Here is a 26651-nt window from a genome sequence, read left to right as displayed (position 1 = left end):
GTAGTTGCTACTGTTAAAAAGAATAAAAATGGTTAGCTTTACACTGCCGTTTAGCAATACAATGCAACAAAACCAGCAAAATACACAAGGTCACGAGGTACCTGCACTGCATGGGTAATGATTTGAGTGGATTAACAAGAGTAAATCAGTTCCCCACCTTGTTGTCTGAGGTTAGGTCAAAGTTGGAAGTTGACCTAACTATTAAAATAGTGCAGGAAAGTCCGCCTCCATGGTTCATGGACATGACTTTGAACTCATTAGATCTCACGGGTAGGCTTAACAGAAGCTGTCATCCTGTTTGGATCATTGGCGGAGTGATTTGGAACCTATTCAGTTTAAAAGCTCCACTATGCTTGTTCAGAAATGACATAGTTAAAACGTAGCTGTAGTCACAGTGTAATACTTAAGAGATATCCAAGATGACTGGCTGAGCAGACTCTGATGCTATGTTGACAGGTTTTGGCGTTAAATAAGTGTTAAGTGAAAACCGAGTGGAGAAAAAAAACACAGACCCACAGCCGAAAAAAGTTTGAAACAGCTTCATTACGAGCACAATTGCACCAGTCGCATGATATAGCATAAAATCTGCAATAGAACTAGCAAAAGTTAAATGCAGGCAGGCGCCCCCCAGAGGGTTAATACTACAAACTGTGTTCCTGCATGACGACTTCCACTACATTCAGCATTGTGCAGTTTCTATGCAGATGCGTAGCTCTTTCTACAACCATCTGCCATCGCCACCCTGCCAGCTACCCGTACGGTAGTTGAGCTCAGCCCAAGGAAGCACTGATAGCTACGAGGTACAGATGGATGACCAGATCCCAGAGACTTGCACTACCTTCTCCGCCAACATCTTTTCGGGTGAGCTAATGAATTTTACCAAGAGGCTGCAGGAAAGGTTCTGGAGAAAGTCAAGAAAACTTGGTCGTCTGCTTTCACAACTGCAGATCCTCCAGGATCAGGAGTTTGGTACAGATGTGAATGCAGCTTATTATCATAGTTCATTAAGTTTGCTGCCAAGCTGACTTGTTATATTGCTGTTATATAACTGATTCATAATCTAATGCATTGACAGTATACAGAATGGACAATCATTTGGATATTGCAACTTACATCAATGTCATTTTAATTTTTGTGGACATGCACAGCCAACGCACCAAACCAACACTTGGAGACATCATGCGTTCACATATATGTACACGTAGTTAACAATAAGTATTTCACCAGCTTAACAAAGAGTCATGAACTTTCCATAACCTGAGTGTCTGCTTCCTATCAACGCAGGAATGTGTTCTGCTGTGGACTGTACCCACCTGAGGGATCTTTAGTGTTTTATTAATTGCTCCTTTGTTCGTCTTGGCTCCTCATCAAGGGGGTATTTTAGCTTCACTCCTAATAACAAGCAGGAATAAAGGCACATCATCCATTCTTTATGCAGTAATGTTTTTTAAATCACCGTATTCAATTTTTTAAAAGATGTTATAGATTTTTAAATCCATCTTTTGATGTTTAAACCCTCTAATTATTTAATATTTCTGATGTCATGACCTCAGTGTTTTCATTAGCAGTACAGCCTGGCTCAACACGGACTGTGAGGAACATTTTTCACATTATAGGCAATTTTGATTAATTAAAATAAAAAATGAATCAACAGATTAAATGATAATGACATAATCTCACCCTCTATTACACCTTGTTATGGTCAGTCATCTTTCAAAACACAGGTCTGTTATTACATTTCGTGTGTGTGTGTCTGTGTGTGAAAGAGTGAGGGAGAGCGAGAGAGAGCACATCCTTTGCAAATTACTCTTGATGACTGTCGTTAATTCCATTTCCATCTCACACACTCCCAGAAACACACACTCTCTCTATGGCACTGCCTCTCATGTCTCACGTGTGAGTGAGTGTGTGTGTTTGTATGTGTGTCTGTGTGTGTCTGTGTGTGTTTGTGTATTTGTGTGTGTTTGTGTATTTGTGTGTGTAAACAGCAAATATTATCCTTGTTGCAGTGAGTATCAATGCAGACAAAAGGTAATGAGGACATAGCTGGAGTACAAAATCCTCAACAATGTGTGTTGTGAGACAAGAGAGTGGAAAATGGTTTGGTGATGTTTGAGCAGTAAGAGATGAAGAGGAGGAGGAAAAGGAGGAGGAGGAGGAGGGATAAACAGTGATGGAGAGTGAGTGAGAGGGAGCGAGAGGGGGGAGGAGCACAGAGATGATTCCTCTCTCTAATCCTGTAGACACACGCTCGGTCTGGCTGCCTACTAGCTCAGAGGGAGAGAGAGACGGAGGCAGGTGGAGGGCAGAAGCAGAGAGAGGGAAACCAAGAGGGAAGGAAAACAAAACAAGATGAAGGGAAGAGAAGAAAGGATAGCTGCCCCTTGTAAACTACGCTGAGAGAAACACAGAGAGAGAGGCAGTGAGGAGGAGGAGGAGGAGGAGGACTGGAGATACCAGCGACAGTTTGGAGCACGGAGAAGGAGCAGGAGCAGGAGGAGGAGTATGATGCTTGAGTCCAGCGTTGCCTGATCCCAACCAGGAGAGAAGGAGAAGAGCAGCAGAGAGGAGGAGAAGGAATCAACTGATAACTATTTAAGGAGAGGACTGAAAACGAGGAGAAAGAGGAGGGAATGAAGAGGATGGAGGAGCGCACAATGAGCAGACACACAGATCCCTGGCTACTCAGGCTCACATGAGTGTACAGACTTGAGCCCGCCCAGAGTTACTACAAGATGCTGTCAAAGGACCAGTGTGTGAGGGCGGAGTGTTAGTGTGTGAGTGATGGGTGTGTGTTTGCATAAACCACCGCTGCTACCTGAAACTCAGTAGAAGTAGATGAGTGATTGTGTCTCCAGGTGCTGTGTGTGTGAGAACATCTAACAGAGCAGCTGTTTAAGGGGGCTAAACAGGGTCATACGCACCCAGAGGAGAGAAAAAGGCAGGAAAGTTGACACGCTCACCTGAGCACGTGCATGGACAGAGAATTAAACACACCGGCACACATGAGAATGGTTGTGTGTGCGGCTCGCTCCTAGAGAAGCCTCAGTCCAAGCACCTCACGTGCAGGTCAAAGCGAGGTTTCAATTTGGGAAATCTCAAATGAGGGTGATCACGGTAGCAACTATGAGGTGCCACTGAGCTTCTGTGTTGCTCTTTGCACCTGACAAGCCACCTGAAGCCACCGCCTACCTCATCTCTACACAACAAGTGGACTTAAAGACTCAGAAGAAGGGGACTCTGACACCAGCTCTGGTGCTCTGCTGACTTGAAAACCCACCAGAAGTGGGGTGCGCCCTGATTTCCTGTGACCAGTGGATGCCTCCAAACTCCAACCATGGGAGAATGGACCATCCTGGAGCGCCTCCTGGAGGCAGCCGTGCAGCAGCACTCTACTATGATTGGAAGGTGAGGTGTTGTTTGAGTGCTATGTTGATTGTGGAGCTCTGAATGATGCTTTTGTGTCTGAGAGTTTGAATCTAAATCTCAGCGTCTTGCCTGTGCTTGCTTGCTTCTATGGTTGTGCTTGTGTCTGTATCTTTGTCTCTTCTGCACTGTGCGTCAGTGTATTCACACAGAAGGGTATTTGAAATAAAGAACACACATGCAAAATATAAATCCTCCCCTGCTTCCAGTCAGTGATTCCTCGTCAAACGTGGCTGATGGCAGAGAGAGGGGGGCTTTAGCTTCTATAATCCCTCTGAGTGACATGATGGGAGCGTTAGGCTCCAGCAGGGACACTATTAGTCCGCACAGAGGCTTTGGACATCAGAAAATCCACAGCAGTGTGAGGACATTTCACCTTAAATGTCCAATGTGCCTTCATTCACAGTTTTCTACTGTGCGCTGATGTCTTCGTCCCCCTCTCTTCCTCCTGCTTTCATGTCAAGGCTGCTTCAAGAGCCTCGGCTTTACACAAGAGTGCCTCACTTGAGCTTCTCACACAATTTCCTGCCCTCTGCCTTTGCTCTTTTCTTTCTCTTTCAAATAAGAAGTCATTTCACCACTGACAGAAATTATGATTAATGCATCACTCTACATGCCGTGATGTCTTGTATTTTAGTTTGAATAACTCATTCTCATCAGCCGCAGGATGAGCAATTATTGATGAGCGTTTTAGCCACAGAGCACGGGCACATCAGCTCTGAAGTTGGTATTAGTCTTGATTTGACATCTAGTAAAGGACGTATATCTGAATTTGGGGTTTTCTTGGGACATTTCTGAAAACCACAGGTTCAGCATGGGTTCATTAGACTCCGCTTGTATTAGCTGTTCAGACAAATCCCCCTGCAGCTACTCTGTCGAGTGGTTCTCTTGCATTATTTAGTGAATAAATGTCAGCCAGTTTGTGAGGGAATAATGTGGGGAGATATTCCTTTTTGGCAGAAGATGAGTCGTGTTCTGCTGACAGAGCTCTAAGTGTGAATTTTTCGTGACGAGATACGAAACTGATGAGATTTTGAGTCTTCTTGCAAGCGCAGTCTGTCGGTTGAATGGTTAGTTAGAGTTGTTTCCTTTGGTGTTATGATGCATAATTGGTCCGCATTTGCTTTTCCTCATTCATGACACACTGGAAGCAAAGAGTCGCTCATCAGCTGGACTCGTCATCCTGGCTGCGGGGTCTCAGCAAGAAAGAGGAGAGATAAGGAAGAGAGGGTAAATAAGGAGGAGAAGTACAAATAAGAATATGAAATCCACAAAGGCAGACGAGAGAAACAAGCAAATAAATGGTTTGGGTTGCAAAAGTAGAGAAGAGATGAGCAGAACTGACAGTCAGAGTGAGAGATGCCACAGACAGGAAGCATATGATGGAGTAAGAGTAAAAAAGACAGAGTGAAGGAGAAGGCAGCGATGAGCAGCTATTCACAGACAAGCGAGCGGACACATGGTCTCAGTCTGCAGGGCGTTGGGAGGAAGCCAACAGGACCGTCTCGTCACGAGATGGTGCTGCATGTCATGACCTGAGCAGGGCAACCAGGACACCCGGCGGCAAAAAAAGCCTGGGATCATCTTCACACAGATTATATCTGTTGTCCAGACAGTTGAAATGTTCAGACGGCGGGAGGAGCCGGCCAAAAGTCTTCAAAATACAAAAAAAATGTACATGAAGGATTTCCAGCAGCCCCCAGAGGGCTTCATTTGCATTTCTTTAGCTTCAGAGCAGCTGAAGTATGAACTACTGAACAGCGATACCTCACATTTATAGCTTATAAATCACAAACAGCATCTTTCAATGGAACAGGTTTTTTTTTTTTTTTTTTACAACAATAAAACATCTTTTATGTGAGGCATGAGTTCAGAGATCAGGATTATATCAACACTCCTCTGACTAGTATTAATCTGGTCAAGGATACTCCGGCAGCGTGGATACTCAGTGTCAAGTAGCTTGAAATCAAGTTGATGTGTTGAAGGATGTAACGATTATGTGAGCTGCATTAGAAGCTGCTGTTCAATTTGAATGGCATTTTCAGTCACGCTAACGGCTTTGCTCTACCTAAGGATGTCAGTGTCGCTCACTTGTTCAAATATGACTTGGATTGCCGTGACACTTTGAACATTCATGGATACCTCAGGGATGTGGCTGACAGGAGACTCAGAGCACTCTGTAGAGATTATATGTCTTATCTGACCTGGACGAGCCACAGGGCTTCTCAAGAAGAGCATGAAAACGTTGTTCATGAGAGGGAATACTACCAACTAGCTTAGCTTGTCTCTACAGCCCATCTGTAGATAAGCTATTTTATGATTGGATGGGGGGGTTCTTGAGCCTCAGAGGATGAACCCTACTGACTTTGGTGACCCCCTTACTCTTCTTGTGGCTTCTTGTGATAGATTGTAATTTTTGGTTTCAAGTACCAAGGCCTGATTCTTTGATGGATTGTACAAAAAAAACAATCATGTCCTGTAACTCCCAAACTATCCACTGTTTTTGTTAGCTCCTGTAGCAGGCTAAAAAGTTAAACTGCATTTCTTACCACTGCGAAACACCAGATTTAAAAATACTCATTGTGAGAGCATGCTAGCTTGTATAGCCACGACCATGTATTTATGATTTAATAATATAATAATTCAAAACGGTATAAAGGGGGCGCTGGTTTATATAGCTTTTAGCGCCCCATGTTCAGCAGTCTTCATTGTAGCTGCTGTATTTCCCTCTCTCTCCCAGTGGCTTGTCCAGAGGGGTGGCCAAGGGTGGCACTGGCACCCCTTGAAATCCAATTGGCCACCCCAGGGGTCACCCCAAAATCTTAAACTATGGTTAGCTGTTTGCCTTGTCAGAGGTGGGGCTTCTGTTAAAATCTATAATTTGGGATGAGTTAAAAGGCTGACAGTAGATTTCTTTATTAAAAACACATTTTGTAAGTCCTTAAAGAATTAAGCTTAGAAGATTTATGGCATTTTGTCATGTTTTTATTAAGTCAAAAGGAATATAACAACTGTTTAATACTTTAATGAAAGTAGGTTGTAAAGACAGAAAGGGTAAATGTTGTTTATTTGTAAATGCAATGGCCAACCCTGCCTATGTGAGAGCCTCAGTTGGGCCACCCCGGTCAAAAAGTTCTGGACACTCCCCTGCTCTCTCCCCACATTTCCTGTCGCTCTTATGCTTTCCTATAACAACTATAACTATGAATGGATTTCTGTATGCCTTCAGTTTCAACACAGACATCTGTGCACTTACTTAACTGGCATATTGACTTACTGACCATAGATTACAGTCCAGACCGTCCTTTCAGTTTGTTTCCTTTGTAAATTTATTTTTTATTAGATGTTTTGTCATCCTCACAAAACCTCTGTTCTCATCCACTGATCTTTTTTTAGTGTAAATCAAAAGCGGTATTTTTGCCTCTCCAGTCTTAAAAAATAATGAAAAAAGGGAGGATGTCAGAAATGGCATGCTCTTTATCTTTTATTATTTGTTTATCAGAAGCACTTTAATCACTTAGTGCTGTTACTGATGATATGAAAAGAGCCTGTCATCCCTTTTTAGCTTTGGTCTCTGTCTGACAGCCCGCACGTTCCCGTCATCAGGCTTTTCTACAGCTCAGAAGCGTCTAATCTGGGACATCATTTGCTGACATGAATTTTTATAAACGTGCACTAATTCCCCCTCAATCCCAAAACCTATTGGTCCCTCTGCTGCCTTTTCAAGCATCCCATTGGTCAGAGCAGGTGCCTTTCTGCTGGAGAGAGCATTGGACAGGTTTCTGCCCCTGAGGCGATGCCAGCGTGTGCTCTCATGAGCCCACCATGACAACAGCCTGCAGCCCTTAGTCCATTCGTCATACATGAGTCACACACACATTAGTGGGAATCTAACACTCGTTTGTGCAAGATTACAAACAGCCTGAGAGATTCCCTTCTACGGTCAGGATATGTGTGTGCAGGCGGAAATATTTTGACTGTGTGTAAAACGTGAGCTCAGTGTACTGGCCATATCACATGTGCTGGGACGAGTGTGTGTTTGTGTATTCACCTGCTACCGGTGATTAATTTAGGCCATTATGTGCTGCGGGGTGAGAGTGAATCGCCTTCCTCAAGACAATGTTTCACACTGTGGGACCTCAGCCTCCATTGGTACTCCCAGACTCTGAGGAGTAAACACAATGAAGCACTCTCTCCCTTACTACTGTCAACACATCCCTCATGCTGCTTCTTATCTCACACACTCCCATAGGCCCCAGTCCCAGTCCTATGCTGCCATTGGCCATTGGGGATGCTTAACATGCAGATGAAACTTCCCACCTCCCTGATATTGATCTCCAATAATGGAAAAGGAAGCAGAGCCTGACAGAAGACAGGGTACTTAATGAAACAGTCTTTAGGCCTGTCCATTTGCAATACAAATGGACTCATTGGCTGCAAAGACTGGAATGTTAAGAGAGTGATTAAGGTTGTAAGTACCTCATTGACTTTTTGCCTGTAAAAATAAACCTTGGACATAATTAGCAGTCCAAACATTTATTCTTAGCATCATTTTCCCAACTGCAGAGTAATGGTTAAACACCTCGAGGACAGATAAAAGTGAAGGTGACTCTTCACAGTGAGTGATACGGCTATGACCATAGACTGTATAAAACGTGGATGTAGTTGCTGTGACGTCACCCATTGATTTCTGAAGCAGATATTGGAAGCCCAAAGATGTCGGCCACCATGTTGGAAATACTGATTCAAACTACCTTTCAAGTAAACAGGCATAAGGGGGAAGCTGAGGTCGCAGTCCTGCCACCTAACAGCTACAACGTGCCCACTTGACAGTCAAAAAAACTGGTAGCCTTTAAATAATCAAAACAGCTGAGTTATAACACCCCACATCCACTATTCAGTTTCCTCCAATGAACAAATGAGCTATAGACCAAAACCATCTCTCATACCAGGCTGTAAACATGTCTAACCCTGCTGTAACAATGCAGTTTGATGGAGATTATTTTGGAGCCAGCCTCAAGTGGATACTTGAGGAGCTGTGTGGGGTTTTTGCACTTCTGCATCAGGTTCATTTTTTAACAAAGGAGGTCATTGCTTTGCAGTAATGCATACAGTCCATCAACTGCTTAATTTTATTCACCCCCAGCAAAAGTAATCATGAGAAAGAAAGTGAAATCCATTAGATGGAGCCTCATGGGGTTTCCTAATAGACTGTATAAAGCATGGATGTGGTCTTAGCGACATCAGCCTGTGTTGGGTTTTGAAGCCCAAAGATGAAGGTGGGGTTATTGGAAATGACGCCTCGCCCTAAAATTTAGTAGGTTAGAAACAGACAGAGGTAAAGCTGAGTCCGGCCTTTGGACTCCTGCCTAACAGATACATTTTTTTGGTTTTAATCTCAATTTATTGGGGCTCCAAACAACTATAGATTAGTGGAATTATGTTCTGCATAATCACCAGCCATCTATACATTGAATCTGGGTGTTAGTGGGGATCCTTGGCTTTTGGACAGCCTCAAGTGGACACCCAAGGAACTGCGTGTTTTCCACTTTTTAATTGGCTTAATTTTTCAACACCAGGGATTGTTGCTTTGTCTTTTTTTAAGTTATATTTTTGGGGCTTTTTGCCTTTATGATAGGATAGCTGAAGAGAGACAGGAAATCTGAGGAGTGGAGAGAGGGGGGGGGACATGCAGTCCATGGTAGTGGTAGGGAATCGAATCGGAGACCTCTTCAATGAGGATTATAGCCTCTGTACGTGAGGCGCTTAGACTGCTAGGCCACCAGTGCCCCAGTTGCTTTGTCTTAAAGTATCTCTAGACAACCAAAGATCAGATGAAGCTTACTTCCTTTGCCTCCTTAAATATGGTTTTGACTCTCACATCAGAATCCTCTAATTATGAGATACAGGCCCCATCCCTCTCTCTCCTTTCATTCTGACTCAGATGACTGGAATACTGTTTGGAGCTGCATCATGTTGAATGTCACATGCCCCCTTCTGTTAGGAGCCGGAGAGATGTCATTAAAAACATGGTTGGCTGCGCCGCAGCAGGCTCGAGAAATGGTTTGAACACCAAAATGAGCTGTTTTTGAGTAGCTCCTGAAACATTTATCAAAATGATTTTCACTCAGTTTTTGTTGATGCTTGATGAGACTCTTATATCATTGCATCTTTACTAACATGAGCCTAATTCTCAGACATGTCATGATAATCCTCAGCTGTTTTTCTTCTAAAATTGAAACATGAAGAAGAACATAAATTCCACATTCGTGTTGCTGGTCTTTCAGTCACAAACCCTCCTGTTAGGCTTTTTCGTAAAGCGTTTCTGGCTGTAAATACTTTCAGAATGCCCCAAAATGCAAAAGCCTGCGGGAGTCAAGTCAGATTGGTACAGAAAAGAATGGTCTTGTGTTTGAGCTGACATGATGCTACAAAATATAGAACCAGGCTGTGAACATGTTTATGTCTGCTGTGGAGATGAGCTTTTTTGAATGGGTGTGTGTCATTTAGAGCATGTAACAGCACACTGATAATGGAAGACATACAAAAAGAGAAATGGAGCATCGTTCAAGATAATTGTTACTCCCTCTGTGTAAAAAGAAACTAGTGGAGTTTACCTTTGCCTGGCCTTTTTTATGGTTTGCAGATTTTCTGCATGTGTTAGAAAAGTCTACAAACTGATTTTACATTTGAAAACTTGGTCACCCTGAATGTTTTTATATCTGTAAAGTCTAAATCCAGTCTTTTTGTATGCAAATGTCTTAGGTGAGCATTTTAATATTTCTGTATGTACTGTATAGGTTTGTCAGTTTATTGATTGATTCATTGATTGATTGGTTGAAGCTGTGTGTTGCTTTCATTCTTTGCCACATAAAGTCTTCTATAAAGCAATATCGGCAGACATTTTTAAAAACACAGCCCATGCAGCTGTTGCCGTTTTGCATCACAAGGTTGAATCTCTGAAGAGGAGATGTTTAGAGGTTTGCTTGTATCTCAGCATGCCTCTGCCTACCCTCGCATCACATTAGGTGATGAAGACTCTATGTGGGTGCGCTCTCATAGCGGGTCGGCACCTCATTCTTGACATAGGGCAGCTCGCTCAGCATGGCGCCTTAGCATGACTCCCATGAGTGTTGTCACTCTGAAGCCCTCGACTCATCCGTCAAGGAAAGCATACGAGTGTGTGTGCTGCACGTGTGCGCTTCTTCAGCGCAGCACCATGCATAGACTAAGCTAAACTAATATTTATTAATTCAGCGTGTGTGTGTGTGTTTGTTGACAGATTACATATATATTTATTAGTTCAGCGTGTGTGTGTGTGTTTGTTGACAGGTTACAGCTCCGGCATCACGTGACCTTTAGATCATCATGCCTTTATACAGCGAATTCCCTGTAGAGCATTCACGACCCCCGGGGACATGATGGATGATTTTGTTTGCACAGAATGAGGCTTATCTTGCAAATGTGTTCTATATACCATATAAGAAGAAAGTGAGAAGGAGGCTGTGATATTATCTCGCTTGTGCCAGATTCCCCTGAGAGATTTGTAAAAAGAGACACTTACAGAGAGCCTGTCGCTGCTTTCACACTCCCTCCACCTCCATCCATATGAAATGACCCCTGGGACGGTGTCGCCTATAATGTCACTGCTTCCTGTGTGCTGCCATAAGAAACTGGTGATTAAAATGACCTCGCATGTTCCATAGGGAGACTGAGATTCCCTGGAGGGAGATAGATGCATGTAATTCCTTCTTAATCTTAGACTTATCCAACAAACATACAGCATCAACCTGCTGATAAATCCTGAAGTCAGGAACAAAATCTCTGAAATAATCGTGTCAGGGATGAATCAATTATTAAAGATGTTGCATGCATTAGCGTTCATGTCATCAATGATAGCAGAATTGATCTGATCACGCTGCACTAGAGATGAAAATATCCTGGAAATGAGCTGAGGGAGCTGCAGAGAGATGTTCTATGTTGCTGCTTGCTGCCTTTTATGACTGAAAACTACAACCAGCCTCCACAGGGACAGTTGGAGATGCAGGTTTGTAGCTGGGGGAGAATGGAGAGAGGGAAACTGCATATAATTATGGTGCTTGTGTTCTCTTTTCTCTCTTCTTACCCTTCGTATCCACTCTCTCCTCATCCCTGTTCTTGTTTTCAGCTGCTTATTCTCCCATTCTTGATCCTACAGTCCACATATGCTGAGGTCAGGGGTTGGCGTGATGTCTTCATGCAGATGGATGAATCGATTAAACTCCTGTTGCAAGTGTCTATTATGAGACATTAGGTTGTTAAACCTCCTTCTACATCCTCAAGCGGTTCGGTAACGCCCATCTTGGTCAGTTTTAACATCATATGCACCGCAAGAGAAACAACTGGTGAATAAAAATACATGAAAGTGTATCGTCTAGAAGAGGAAAAGCAATGGCTGTCAGAGAGAAGAGATGGAGAGAGACAAACGGATAAAGACAGAGGGATAAGAGAGAGTGAGGGGGTCAGAGTTGAGACAGATTTCACCTTTCAGGGTTGCGGGGAGAGACTGTGCCTGGCAGGGTGACTCAGTAAGGCTTAAAGGTTTAGTGTTAGCACCTCGCAGGAGGACGGAGCAGGTCAGTGTTAGGATGATACCAGGGGGCGTTTGTTTAACCCAGAAATCACCTCGCATACAGAAACAAAGGACATGCAAGAACGCAAACCCTAATCTGCCTTAGTCGTATGCACATCTGTAAAATATGTTTGAATGGAAAGCATCAGGAAAGACACAAAGAATTGGACAACTGATTGACGGATCGTTGCATAATTGATGAAAAACAGAAGCTGTGATTTAAACGACTGGTGGCCTTCACTGTACCCTAGTTTAGCTATCAGTGTGTTGGTGCATAACTTTTTGAACTGAACTGTGGTCAACCTTTTAAGCAGCCTTTAGTTTGAGCTGTGTTGGATGGTGGGGCAGTACAAATCAACGCTCTCTATCTGTGAATCTGTTCCGGATGGATTGATCCCAGCGCCTGTTTAATCCAAAGGGAAATTGTTCTGATTATAAATCTATCGCTGCAAGTTGGGAAGGGTGTGTGTGTGTGTGTGTGTGTGTGTGTGTGTGTGTGTGTAAGTTTGAAAACTCTTCTGTGCCGGTGCGTTTAGGGACCTGGGGTTGGATCTGACATCCAAGGATTAAAACTCACCTGCCAAGATCTGCTTCGTGTTGTCAGGAAATCAATACTTAAACACGCCAACGTGAAAAGCAGTCCCAGTTCTCATATGCATTACCGCACAACGCTGCTAACAGTGATGCAATGAATTATTTATCTCAGGCAAACTTTACATCTCGGTTAGATGGTTTTCCTCGCTTGTTGACATGAGGTGTGTGCGCGGCAGGCAAAGTAGTCTGAGAAAATATGCTTGTGGAGTGTCACATTATACCACTTTAAGGTCTTAACTTGTTATCCCTGATGCTGTCACAGTAACCACTGTCGCCAGAGACAAACAGCTGGTAGGTAAGAGGACTCGAACTAACCTGGAGGGTTCCCATGAGCGTCTATTGATATAGTTATAATGCTGAACTTGAAACAACATGATGTGAAAAGCTCAGCATCATGTTCTTTCATCTAAAATGTATTACTTGCCACAGGATATAATCTCACAGCATAATAACACAACATTTATTTTAAAGGAGACCTATTACACTCATTTTCACATTTCATTACGTCAGTCTGGGACTCCTATAGAGTAGCTTTGCATGGCGTGCACATACTGGCATCCATGAAAACCCTTGTTTCAGCCCTTTTCAGCCCCTGCCTGAAATAGACGTGATAGATCTCCTTTAAGGTCACTTTTGCAGGGTGCTCCTGCAAATAGCACTGCTATTCAAAAAAATTGTTGATGACCCAGGCAGCCCTACATTTCCCATAATGCAACAGGTTGTTGTGTCCCGTTTGTAAATGACCTAATGCAAATGATTTTAATAAAACACAAATGTAAGGGAAACTGCTTAGAGAGCACACATTTGCCATCTAGCAATAGAAAGTTAGCAGAAGTTGAACAAGGTAAAGTTTAGCAGGGGAGAAGATTGAAAACCTGATATAAAATCTTATTACATACTGTGTTAGGTCCATGATTCTGATTACATCACACAGGTTCATAGCAATGGTCTGTTATTCCTCCACAGGAAACTGTTTTACTCATATCCATCTGTAGAAAGAAGTTTTTCTAATCTGAAAGTGGTTTGTTCACAGCAGGACAACCAAGAAAAGAGACAAAAACACAGAAGAGAGGAAGTAGAGACAGTGGAAAGACTCAAAACTGTAGGCTACGACTGAGAAATCGACAAATTGAAGGCGGTGCATGAAGCCAACACTTCATGGAACACAGCATGAGAGACGATGTGTTTAAGGACTGATAATTGGAAAAGAAATTGTCGCAGACTCCGACAGTGACAAGGCAGAAAAACTCCATCAGGTGAAAAGGTTCAATTTAATGTCAGTTTAACAGCCAGTAACAGAGTTAGCTGTTGCTATGGAGACAATACTGTAATAGGTAGGTTCCTATATAAATTATTGGCCCACCTGCAAACACAATTTGATGCATGAAATTCAAGTGCCAGCACAAAGTAGTAAATAAAATAACCGCAGGCTACTCAGCTTTCGTTTGTATACAGTGTCCATCATTTGGACACCAACCTGCCAGAAACAAGAATCCATACAGGATTACTTTATCAGTGAGGTAACTTCTCTCAACATTTATCAATACTTTGGATTGGATATAAACTTAATGTCAGTTTTGCAAATGAATACTCAAAATATTAAATTCTAAAGCCATTTTTTCAACATGTAAGTTGACAATCAAGCTTCCTGCAACACTTATGACCCAAACCCGTCCTTTACAAAGATACAAAGGAGTACTGTATTTCTATTCAAACTAATGTGAAACTTGTGTTGTCTCAAACGGAGGACAAAAAATGTGACTTTTGCCTTCCTCTTCTTCCATGTTCTTACATTGTTCATAGATTGAGGACATAGCAAGGCCAAAAAGTAATTTGACGTCATGAATCTCCGTGAAAATATGAATGAAGTCTAACGAACAGTGAGCTACAGTTGTAATTGGATGTACTAATCCACTCCCAAATGCAGTGATGTAATTAAAAAGTTTGACATTCAGAGGCATCATGCTGCACTTGCTGTGCTCACTTGTGTAACGTGTCTGACTCTCCTGCAGTGGGATGAATACAATTATATAAATGTGAGTGGTGAAATCAAAACAAATGGCCAACTTTGATCTTTGGTACAAAGTAAGGCTGCTGCTTTTGAAGTTTGCTCAGTTGGATTATTTGTGTGTGGCTTTAATAACACACAACTAAAAGCATTTTAAAGTCCTTGTTTTGTTTGATTGATCAATATGTTTGTGCGCTGATCGTCTGATAAAACCACTTCTCTACACATCTCTGTGCATCTCTCGCTCGTTGTCTCACTCGGCCTCGCCTCTTCATCTAACTCGATCTAGCTTTTTGAAGATGAAAAGAACGCTCTTCTGCCATCCATTTATTCTCCTCAGCCTCATCCCGCCTCAACTCTCATCACCGACTGCTTCCTCACTCTTTAGCTGAGATTGTTAGAGCCACTTAATACTGCAGCACATCCATCTCTTTGAACATGTTTGTGTTAGTAAGGACCGTTCCTCAGGGGCAGGAGAAGCTGCTTGCACAGTTACTCTGACTCAACATGAATAAAAAATCAGAAGCACATAACGCCAAACACCTGACACCTTGCTAAAACACACACCAACTCTACCAGGACCAACATACCATAATGAGACATCTGATTCACTGCCCCCTCACCTGTGTGCACTCACAAACACACACACACAAACACACACACACAAACACACACACACTCATAACCAGATGGTCATCCAAATATACAAACATGTGCGTAAGCAACCTTGCAGCATGGTTGTTATATTTACTCATTACTCAGAGGCGGGAACATACACATAGACACGTTTTCTCACACTTGCACTCGCTGCCAGAACTGTCCCAGACTGCAGTGATGCATATGAGCAACCAGATAGAGTGTGACAGTGCATTCACACCTTGGCACTCGCACACACACACATGCGCGCTACACACATGATCACATTCACAGTTCCTTTAATTAGTCAGTAGATCCTAGATGTGTATGTTTGTGTCTCAGCAATATGCCTCATTCACACATCTCTCCCAGCCAATAATGGAAAGGCTTCTGAGGATAGAGTGCTGTAATGATAAGAGACTTAGCATTAGTTTTAACCTGCAGATAATAACTCATGGCTCATCTCTTAACACTGAGTGTCACATTATGAAGCCATGTGACGCTTCGTGTCAGAGTCCTGCTCACCCATGTCGGGATTCTTATTCTCATAACCACCTGCTTACACTAACCAGCTTATAAACCGGCTACCAACGACAGACACAAACAAGTTGACCAAAGTATTGATCTAAAGATGCTTTTATTGGTTTAAAAATCATTCATTTATACAGCTTAAAAAAAATTCCTTTAGATGCAACAGTTGGTAATGCTTCCATGGCATTCTGTTAATCTTGTCAGTCTCAGTTTCACTGTAAATAGTAAGTTAAACAGAGTCTTGTATGAACAGAAGAAGACACCCGTTTTCTTGTTATTTATGGGTCTTAAGTTGGCAGAAATAATATAGTCATATTGCTGATTTGTAAAAAGTACAAACCCAAACTTTGTAAAACATAACTTTTTAAATGTTTGTTGAATGGAGGTTGGATCGATTATTTCTGATGTAGTCCAGGAGGTTAGGAAATCTTCATGCTTATTGACTTTTGCAACAAAGCCTCAAACAGATTGGTTGACAAAGTTCAATTTGATCCAGACCTGAGTGTTAGCTGCTGTTGCATGCTGATATCTGTTTATAAAGAAAAGTAAATCCTCATCAGATTACCGCCTATGGGAGCCGAGATGGTATTTCAGTGGGTTGTGTTCTGCCTGATTTTCCTTTTCTTTAATCAGCAAAGCTTGCCTGGAAACATGCTACAAACGTAAACCAGATCACTTCCCATTCACCAGTCTGGACCCTGCCAACAGATTCTACCTTTTTATGAGGAATGAATAAGACATCAAAAATGAGGCAGGTGAAAAGCAAGAAATAAAAGATTCAGGTGTAATTTTTACTGACACCCGCTCTGGATCGTGTGAAAAAAAGGAACTGGGACTTTTAATTGATTTCTGTTGGTAGATTAAAATTAATGCATAAAAATAGACATAGGAGAGTGTTTGGTGGATTGAGTGTGCTGGGGATGTTCCCTGCATGGCCATGTGCTGTCTGCTTGTGTGTCATGGAGGCTCCCTGCATGTGCCAGAGCAGCTGATTTGGTCGAGGGCTTGGCACGGGATAGCTGCTGTGGGTGGGGAGCTGGCACGGACGCGGCGGTCCTAACTCGGGATTGTCGAAAAACCCACCATTTTAATCCGGATTACGCCCATCATTTCTCTCTGGCGTGCATGCGTTTTCTGTATTTCCCTTGAATTGACCCCCCCCCCCATCTCTCTCTCTCTCTCCTCTCCCGCCCACACGTTCACTCTCCTTCTCCCACCCACTGCTCATTCTCCTGCTCATACCCCCCCTCCCATCCACCCCTCCATCCCCCCAATCTCAATCCCCCCCCCCCAAAAAAAACCAATGCTCTACGTCTGTTGCCATGGTGACCGCACATGTCACTTCTTTTTATTCCCGCCATTGATCTGCTGTGAACGATCACTCGGAGTAGATTTTTAGAAAGTCTATTTTTAATCTCCTGTGGTGCTATTTATGTCTTCTTTGATCGCCCAATCTGTTGTCAAGGTAACTGCTGCAGTTATTATCATCACACTGACTCTGGCGTTCAGTGCTCTTATGAATCAGTGCAGCACGTTTGTTATTGCTCCACATGAACTACAAAAAAATACCTCTCTTCTCATTAACTGAGCGTTTTCATGCGTGTGTTCATGTGAACATGTGTGTGCTACATTTGAATTGTTTTCTTTCTCCTAGCTTGCAAGTCAGTTCACATTCATCAACACGCCACTTAAACACCTTTATGGGTGTGTGTGTGAGTGTGTGCGTTTGTGTGTGTGTGTGTGTGTGTGTGTGTGTGTGTGTGTGTGTGCAGGCAAGAGAGAGAGAGATAAAGGGAGTGGGACAGAGAGATGGGTAGACAAGTGAACAGTATTAGAAAATGCTATTATTAGATTTCCATTTCAGCAGCTTACAGACCGAGGATTATACACAGAGACTGTAACATAATAGAGTAGTGCCAGTGACTACCTTATCCTCACAGCAGGACGATTCAGTACTTACTGTGTAGTATCTGAAGAGGATGAAAACATGGCTTTGTATCTGTTATCTGTATCTGTATAAAAGAAATCTGTTCAGCGAATAAATTATGATGCTGAAAAATAATTTGCCATATTCCCACAGTAATTTATCAGTCAAACATGCATTGTACACACATTCATTTCTTTAATATCTTCTGCTGGCTGTGTATAAAGATAGACGATGCATCTCCACCTCCTCCAACTGTACGAGAGTGATGCCAAAACAACCCCTGTGACGGATGCTGACATATTGTGCCAGTGAAGTTTTTGGAGGCAGCATCTGTGCAGTATAGGGATCAGCTGCCGGAGCTACAGTATTGATGTTTCATCCCCTTCTGCCGAGCGAAAGCTGCCACATTAAACAGCAAAGATCCTTCAGGTCAGCACAGTCAGTGGTGTACGTGCTTATTAAGACACAGACAGTTATTGCAGACTGAATGACTCGTGTTAGTGATCATTAGGTCTCGTCTTTCTGTTCCTCCCTCATTCTGCTAATCCAGTTCAGATTGCCACAAGAGCCTTATTAGAGCAGCTGATCCACATGTAAAGTAAACAAGGAGAAGGCAGACTTTATGATCTTACACTGCATTTATTTTGGCTTCAATTTTGGGGGGGGCTGTCTTCTTGTACATCATTTATATAGTCTATGGCTCTAACGTGTGCTTAAAGTTGAAAGAAGTTCAACTAATTAAAACACTCAGTTACAGGTAGAGTTAGTTGTACAGATTATCACCTCATTTTAACGGAAATGAAACTTGTTTGCTTTTAAATCTGGCCCATGTAACTGACATAATAAACTCAACTCAACTCAACTTAACTCAAACTTTATTGTCATTCATCTGGATAGCTGGACAGCTGAATGAAATTGTGTCTCGCATGGCAGGTGCAAAGCAGTGTTAGTGCAAATAAAATGACAGACAACAAGGACAGAATATAAAAACAAGACAGAACAACTACATGAGGACAGACTAGAAAAGGACTGACTATGTGAGTTAAACTAAACTAAACTAGATATGAACAATAGAGTGAATTGATAAATAGATAAAACAGTAAGTGAGGTAGTACAGGGTGAAAATGTTGCAATATACAGTATATATATATGTATATACTGAATAAATCCAGGGCTCTCAAGTGGGCGCATTGGGCGTGAGACATGCATTTCAACCTGTTCACACGCTCACACGCCACTTTGTATTTCTCACGGAGAGTATTTACTTGGACAACGCCAACCAAGTTGCGCCGCTTTTCCTTAAACTATGGAACAGATAGGACTCAAGTGGGTTTCCTGTAGAGTTCAGAATGAGCTTGCCACGCACCAGCTCATCAAAAAGAAAAAGAAATATAGCTACCCAACAGCAAATAAAAAAAAAGGCATCACTGTATCCGGATAAAACAACGCAACAACTTTACGTTCCAGAGAAAAGGATGCACATGCGCAATGCAGACTGACTGCAGATTAGAAGACGTGGTCTGTCTTATGGTGTATGGAAATAACTCTCTATTCCCCATATGTGTGTAATGTGAATCCTCTGAAGGTTCTTTGCATAAAATACTCCTGAAATATTCCTCCGTATGCTGCAGTGAGACATACAATCACTGCTTTACCTGAAATGAACCAAACTGACTAAATTGGCACCCAAACAAAACCTAAAACCATTATGACCGGTCAGTACGATCAAAATTCATCGTCTTCTTCTCCGGAGAGGATGAAACCAACACCCGCTCATGTCAGACACAATCGGCTTTGTGACGCCCCGAACAGCTGGAGGAATGTGTGTGTGTCTCTGATTAAAATAGTGTGCGTGCAGATGTGCATGGAGAGCTGTCCTTAGAAACTTCAGTTCGTTCTCTGTTTCTGTGAACGAAGTGTGAGTGTGACAGTGAGAGAGAACGTGTCTGTGTGTGTTCGTGTGTGTGATGTGAGGTGGGAGGCCATGCTTGATAAAGGTCTGTCAGCAGGGGAGAGTGCAGCCCCCTCACTCCTTCTGTCACTGGCCTGAAGCACCGGAACATCCCTTCTGGGTATGAAGTGTGTGTATTTGTGTGTTTGTGTGTGTTTCTCTGAAGGCTCCTTTGTGAGGCTGGAAGCAGCTTGGTCCCCGATGACCCGCCGTGAACTACGAGCTATTGATAAACCTTGGCAAATGAATACACAGACTGACAGAGAGAGAGATTATGACAAGTGTCGTCCCATATTCGATGTGACAGATTAGATTTGTCGGAGCTGCTGGTTCGCTGTATTTGGGTTACCACCTGGTACCCTTAAGACACAAAACACAGACCGAACGTCAAAACATTCAGGCAGAGAAAAATGAATTCAGAGAAAAGAGAAAGGATAAAGCTCAGGGGAAACAGACTGAGGGATGGCTTTTACAAATCACTGCTAACGCTTTTTTCCAAATCTTATGATGCGTCACGTCACCACGCCATGATCTGTTCTGGCACAAGGAATTTCTTATTTTTCATATTTTATTTATCCCTTCATTCTTGAATGAGGAAATGGTGCAGTTGCAAGTGTTGGTGAAATTGACTCATATGAGTATGTTCAAACTTGCATCCCTTATGCTTAAAAGTAGACCGCATGCATTTCAGCTCAATTTCTGCCTCTCAAGTTAATCAGACTGTAAATCATTCTAATGCACAGAAAAAGGAAGTCTTTGCTGGGAGACTTTCATTGCTAACTGCTGGCGACATCAGAATCCCAGAAAGTTGGCCATCATTTCCAGGGACTTCACTTTCATCAGAGGATAGCCAGTGAGTTCAGAGAATGGCACTTGTCAAGAGATTATCTACTTCTGTGTCTACACATTTATTATTTTAATTTAACCTTTATTTAACCAGGTTGGTCCCATTAAGATCAAAGATGTCTTTTTCAAGGGAGACCTGGCCAAGACAATCAGCAGCAAAATAAACAGGAGCACATTTCCACCGAAGGATGTTTAGTAGTGTTGTAACTGTGTTAGCCTACTGCGGGCCACCACCATAAAGGTCACTTGAAAATGTCAAAATAAATGAATATAATGTGAGTGAAAACTATGCCAACAATACCCTGTCTTCAGCTAAAAAAATTCAGAGATACAGCAGTGATCCACCTTGTCTTTGCTGGCTAGCCTTTTGGTAAAGTCAGAGTGAAGTCTGACTTTTACTGCTCACCTCTGTTACCTGAGTGTGTTCTACCATTGATGTGACCCGTATCCTTCATCCTGCATGCACTGCAGGTGACCCCTATTACCTTGAGTAAACCCAGTACCTGAGTACTGTATAAGAGCATATGCAACACAGACATTCTTCTGCTGTATGGTGCATGTGTAACAGGCAATCCAGACAATTTCACAGTCGGAATGCTTTGAAATGATCAAGAAAATGTCTGGGCTTTATATTTGAATGGGGCTTGAGAGTTAAACGACTTTACAGTTACAGTTTGATTACAGGACATTCAAAACCTGAGCCTTCAGCAATCACCTCACAGTGGGACTGTCAGTGTTTATGCATTCTGTTAAAAGTTCCCTCCGTGACTCTATAGCCTCAAATTCTTCATCACGTTCGACAACTCACTCCTGCACGATGGACTGGGATTTACCGTGACACTGTAGCCCTTCTGCTGGCACTTGCTGGCTGGTTGTGTGTAATGCATTTAGTAGCTCCTGTGTTGAAGAGAAGCAAATGAAAGGAGGCCTGAGGGCACAAATGATTTCATCGAAGACTGGAAATACATATTATTAATATTATTATTATTATTAAATAATAATAATAATAATAATAATAATAATAATAATAATAATAATAATAATAATACTTTATTTATATAGCACTTTTCAATTCAGGTAACAAAGTGCTTCACAGTGGGCAATAAAAACAAAAACAAAGTGCAAAGCAAAATGAAGCGATAAAAATAAAATGAAATAAAAACTTTAAAAAATACAAACTTTAAAAAAATGTTTTACAGGGACTGGCTCTGCAAGTCTGATCTCCTCTGACAGGCTTTTCCAGATTGTAGGGGCTCTGACTGAAAAAGGCCTGCCCCCTTTAGTTTTCAGTCAGGTCCTTGGAACAGCTAACACTGCCAGGGGATCTCAGACTGCATCCAGGTTTGTAGGGGGATAGAAGCTCAGAGATATAGAAAGCGGCAAGTCCATGTTTTGCTTTAAAAGTCACTAAAATAATCTTAAAATCAACAGGCAGCCAGTGTAGATGAGCTACGTGGGCACATTTTTTAGTTCCTGTTAAAAGACGATTTATATCGCTGATAATGATCAGAAGCAGAGCTGTATCAGGTATAGAGGTGTAGAGAGGGAGAGGGTAATCTTCAGAGAAAAAGCAAAGTTGAACAGTGGAGAGCAGGTATTGATGGGGGTAAAGGGGAGGCTCTGAGGGGATTAGCAGGTCAACCATAACATTGGACTTGTTTACATCACAGTCCACAGCAGCTGACAGACCCGTAAGCCTGCAGAGACCAAGCCCAGAGCTGCTTTTTTATGATTATCTGCCTTCAGTCAATCCTAAAATCTGAAAATGCAGCATCGTTCAGAAACACAAAACATGGACTACATATCCATATTTTAAAATGTTTGGTGTCCTACTTTGAAAAGATCCTATCTTTCAATCCTCTCTTTTTGGAGGCTCTTGGACAACGGGGGAAAAGAAGCTTTTTTTATAGAGAGTTTCCAAAAGGAGGCCAATGTGTTCTGGTACTCCTCCTTGAATTATAATCCAAGAAAATGTAGCATAATTTGGTCGCCCTGGTGGCATAATTTGTTGTTTTCATGAACTTTTCTTCAGTATTTTGCAGAAAGTGAGCGTGCATCAAGCTCTTTGAAGCGCACAAACCAGGCTCTAACTGGTGCATCAAATCTGCTCCCCTCCTCAGCACAAACACACCGCTCTCTAGTTGACTTAGCTCCTCTCTGCCACTCTCTCTCTCTCTCTCTCTCTCTCTCTCTCACTCTCTCTGCCCCTTGCCTGTTGCCGTGGTAACTAGCAGAGGGAAGTTGAATGGAGGGGAGATTGAAGAGAGAGGGAGGAATGAGAGGAGAAAAAAAGGGGGGTTGTTTCAGGTTTCTGGGTAAAGGAACCACAGCAGCTCTTCCTCCATCCTTCTCCTCCTTCTCCTGTTCTCTCGTCTTTTATCTCCACCGCTACATCTTCCAATTTCTACAAAAACCTACCCTCCTTTTTGATCCCAGGCCAATTATTTCCTCTGTTTTGCCTCCTCTTCCTAATTATCCTCCTACGTTTTCGCCTTCTCCTGGTTTATTTTTGTCTCCTGTTTTCTCTTTCGCTTGCAATTTTGGGGATTTTGTGCTTTCCTGCTCTGGTTTTAAACTTTTTTCCCCTTCAGTTTAATCCACATCTCGATAAACAACAATGCACTCACAGCAGTAGTGTGAGCACTTTCTTTTTATTTGCCATCTTAACCCTTTAAAACTCAACTTCAGCTTTCTTAATGAGCTACAATCAACCCTCAATGAGCCTCTTCTTTATATCTCTACTTCTATTTTTATGCAGCTCATCCTCTTCATTGTTATGCAAACAGTGTTGAAGGTTTCAATTAAAGAGATGAAAATGAAACATACAGGAAGATAATACTAAAAGAGATGCAATGCATTGTCTCTGCAAGTTGTGCAAATTGTGTTTGTGCTTTTTTGATTGAGACATGTATGTACACCTCATGCAATGGTTTTTATATATTTTAATTATTTTCCACATTGTAGATTAATACTGAAGACATCAAAACTATGACATAATCTGGTTTAGCCATAATATAGATTACAACAGTAGTCAAATAGGACTATCCATTGTGTACTAACCCTACCTCTGAACAACACAATGGTGATGGTCTCAAACACATTAAGAAGGCAAGTCATTTTACAAAGGAACTCTTGACAAGGCTCATGTTAATTACAAACCATTCCAGGAGACCACTTCAGGAAGCAGACTGAGAGAATACCAAGAGTGTGCAAAGCTGTCATGAATGAAAAAGGGGGCTACTTTACAGAATCTAAAATATAAAACATATTCTGCTTTGATTAACACTTTTTTGTCCATTAAATAATTCCATATATGTTCTTTCATAGTTCTGATGTCTTCAGTATCAATCTAGAGTGTTTCAAATAATTAAAATAAATACAAACCTTTGAATGAGGGTGTTTCCAAACTTTTGACAGGTAGTGTATATGCATGCATATGGAGGGCGCAGATGGGAGCAGGATTTCCCCTGTTAGATGCAGAAACTATGATTATTGTTCACATTGCTGTACATGTTTAATTTCAACGATTAACTGCCTGTCAGTAATGAGAGCTTAGAGCAAAACAAACGCCTCCTCAGAGCAAAAAAATCCACTGTCAGATAATCAGGAAGAGAAAGAGAGAAAGGCGTCGGGTCGAGGATTCACAATTGTTGGAGGAGACGAGGTGTTTTGGAGTTGTCTGCATTATGTTTCTCATAATCACCACCGCCGATGTGTTCACACTGTCAACATATTAGTCAAAGGGAGACAACAAACTGTGTCTGCTGGGAACCGAGGCTGTGAGGGAGATATGTGCTCAGATGTGTCTACTTCTACACTAGACCGAACATGTCGTGAATTTTTTAATTTTACTTCTTTTTATGATTTGATGAAACATCTCAATCAATTATGATATGAGTGAAAAAATGTAGTCAAAGATCAAGTTGTCAAACATTGAAGTTTATTTAAAGGCACAGTATGTAGTATTTAGTGGCATTTATCAGAACAGACTAGATAGAAATGGAGTAAAATCTCCTGAATGTATAAATTGTTCGGTTTGTTAACTTTGAATGAGCCTTTTATGTCTACGTAAGGAGTTCCCCTTTCACAGAGGTGGCCATCTTGCACAGCTAATGTTTCTACAGCAGCACAGAACAGACAAACTAGTGACTTTAATGTCTTTGTAATTACCTTGTGGTATTTGTAATTGCTTTAACTGTTATTGCTACCTAGACTGTGTTCATGGACAATGTGTTTTAGAGAGAAGAGTGTAAAGTGTGGACCACCGTCTTATTAATTAAGCCTCCACATTCTGGTCTGTGGTTCAACCACATCAACAAAAGCACTTTGGTTACACTGCAAAAACTCAAATTGTATAGTGCGTCTAATGAAGTATCACTTGATAATTGGACAAATATACCTGCTAAGATCTGAGGTTTGGAGTGTAAGTGTTTGGGGCAGATCATGGTTTAGGGTGTATAACTTAATTCTAGTGTTTTTAGTCACTCTTTTTGTAAGAAACATAACAAAATTAAAGAGAATCCCAAAATGAGTATAAGTAAGTAACATTTCACAAGTTTATCTACTCTGGTGTAGAAACAAATGAAATGCATTGTCTGTAAATATAATACTGATAGGTACAACACTAACATTTTTGGGACTAACCCAAAGCTTGTCAATAAAATCTCCATATTGTGTTAAAGGAAAAAGTAAATCAGCATTGCCTTTGTATAAAAACCAAACGTATAGATGGTTTTAACCCTCCTGGTATGTTGCGGATCAAATTGACCCTTTTTAAAGTTCAAAAATCTAAAAAAAATGTTAAAAGTATTTTTTCGTTATGAAACTTCTTCTGCTTGGCTTAATTAGCGTAAACAACATATCAAATGAAAATGGCTCTTTTCACACATTTGCAACCCCCTGCATGTTTATATTACATAGATACTGGTTGTGGGTCAATTTGACCCTGCAGTCAAAGTGGAGGCTAAAAGGGGTCAGAGGTGTCAAATACTCATTGTTTCTTTGCAAGTGATTTAATAAAAAAACAAGCAAGTTATCCTCATTGAACCATGATCTGTGCGAATTAAAGGACACCATTGTAATAAATATTGATTTAAATGGTTAGTAATGGAGTTAATAATGAGATTAAAAAAATGTTTATTGGGATTTTTTGGCGTTCTGACACTTTTGGATCATTAAATATGCCCCAGGTCAAGTTGACCCAGGAACATTATTGCTGTCTTTAAGAAACGAGTCTAACAGGAGGGTTAAATAAGTTGCACAAATCTAGGGGACAGCAGTGAGTATACATGCAGTAAAGGTGGTGTTGCACTGTTCTGTGTATGTGCAGTTTCTTCTCAAGTGTACCAGTGTCATTTAGAGAGTGCACGGAGTACATTGGATTGAATTCCATTCGTTGGTATCCATTTTAGTGGTACACCAATTGCAATGCTTCCTCTTATTATTCGCAGAGAAAGGAAGCCCTTCATAGAAAACTACAGACACAATCTGGAGATTATTCATGACAGAGGGAGGGGGTGTTTCAGAGAGGGAAAAAAAGGTCCAGAGTGGGAGCCCTGGGCGTGCAAATGAAAGTAAAAAAAAAAAAAAGAAGGATGCTCTGGAGAGGAGAGAAAAAACAGGTGGGGGTTTCTGTGTGGCGTACGATAATCTACGGCTATTCGATGGCATTAACAAAAAAAAAAAACCTAATGCAAGAATCCTCCCTTGGCCCGGCCACAGATTACAGCAGTGGGTTTGCGTGTGCAAGCTATTATATAATTCATTCTCTGTGATGAGATTTTCCTGTGTTGCTGGTTTTCCTACTATCCCTCTCTATCTCTCGCCCTCTGTCCCAGAACTGGCAGGTTTCTCTTTTAATTTAAGGGGATGTCCGAGCCTCACTGGGTTTTTTGGTGACTTTATAATCTTTTTATCCCTGTCTGGAACTAATTCATCTTGAACAGTAATTTAACGTCTTCTTTCAGTGCTTAGTTAGTGTGAGATTGTCTCTGCTCACTGTCTGGATGGTGCTTTGTTGCATGAATAGGAGTGTGTATGTGTGTGGTCATACAGAATACATGTTTGTGTGCACACGTGCGCACATTCAGTGAAATACTGCCTCACTGGGGTATTGTGAATT

At 41.8% G+C, this 26651-nt stretch overlaps 1 protein-coding gene across 1 annotated transcript in view; it reads left to right on the top strand.

Annotated features, from left to right (window-relative positions):
* The first annotated feature begins 3337 nt into the window (after positions 1 to 3337).
* The window catches only part of LOC117825539 (gap junction delta-2 protein), a 30814-nt gene continuing 7500 nt past the window's right edge, over positions 3338 to 26651 (top strand). Inside the window, exon 1 of the mRNA XM_034701439.1 lies at positions 3338 to 3408. Coding sequence (XP_034557330.1) covers positions 3338 to 3408 — 71 coding nt within the window. The remainder of the gene's footprint in view (positions 3409 to 26651) is intronic.

This window comes from Notolabrus celidotus, chromosome 14 (assembly GCF_009762535.1).
Source record: "Notolabrus celidotus isolate fNotCel1 chromosome 14, fNotCel1.pri, whole genome shotgun sequence".
NCBI lineage: Eukaryota > Metazoa > Chordata > Actinopteri > Labriformes > Labridae > Notolabrus > Notolabrus celidotus.
This window is presented reverse-complemented; position numbering and strand designations above follow the sequence as displayed.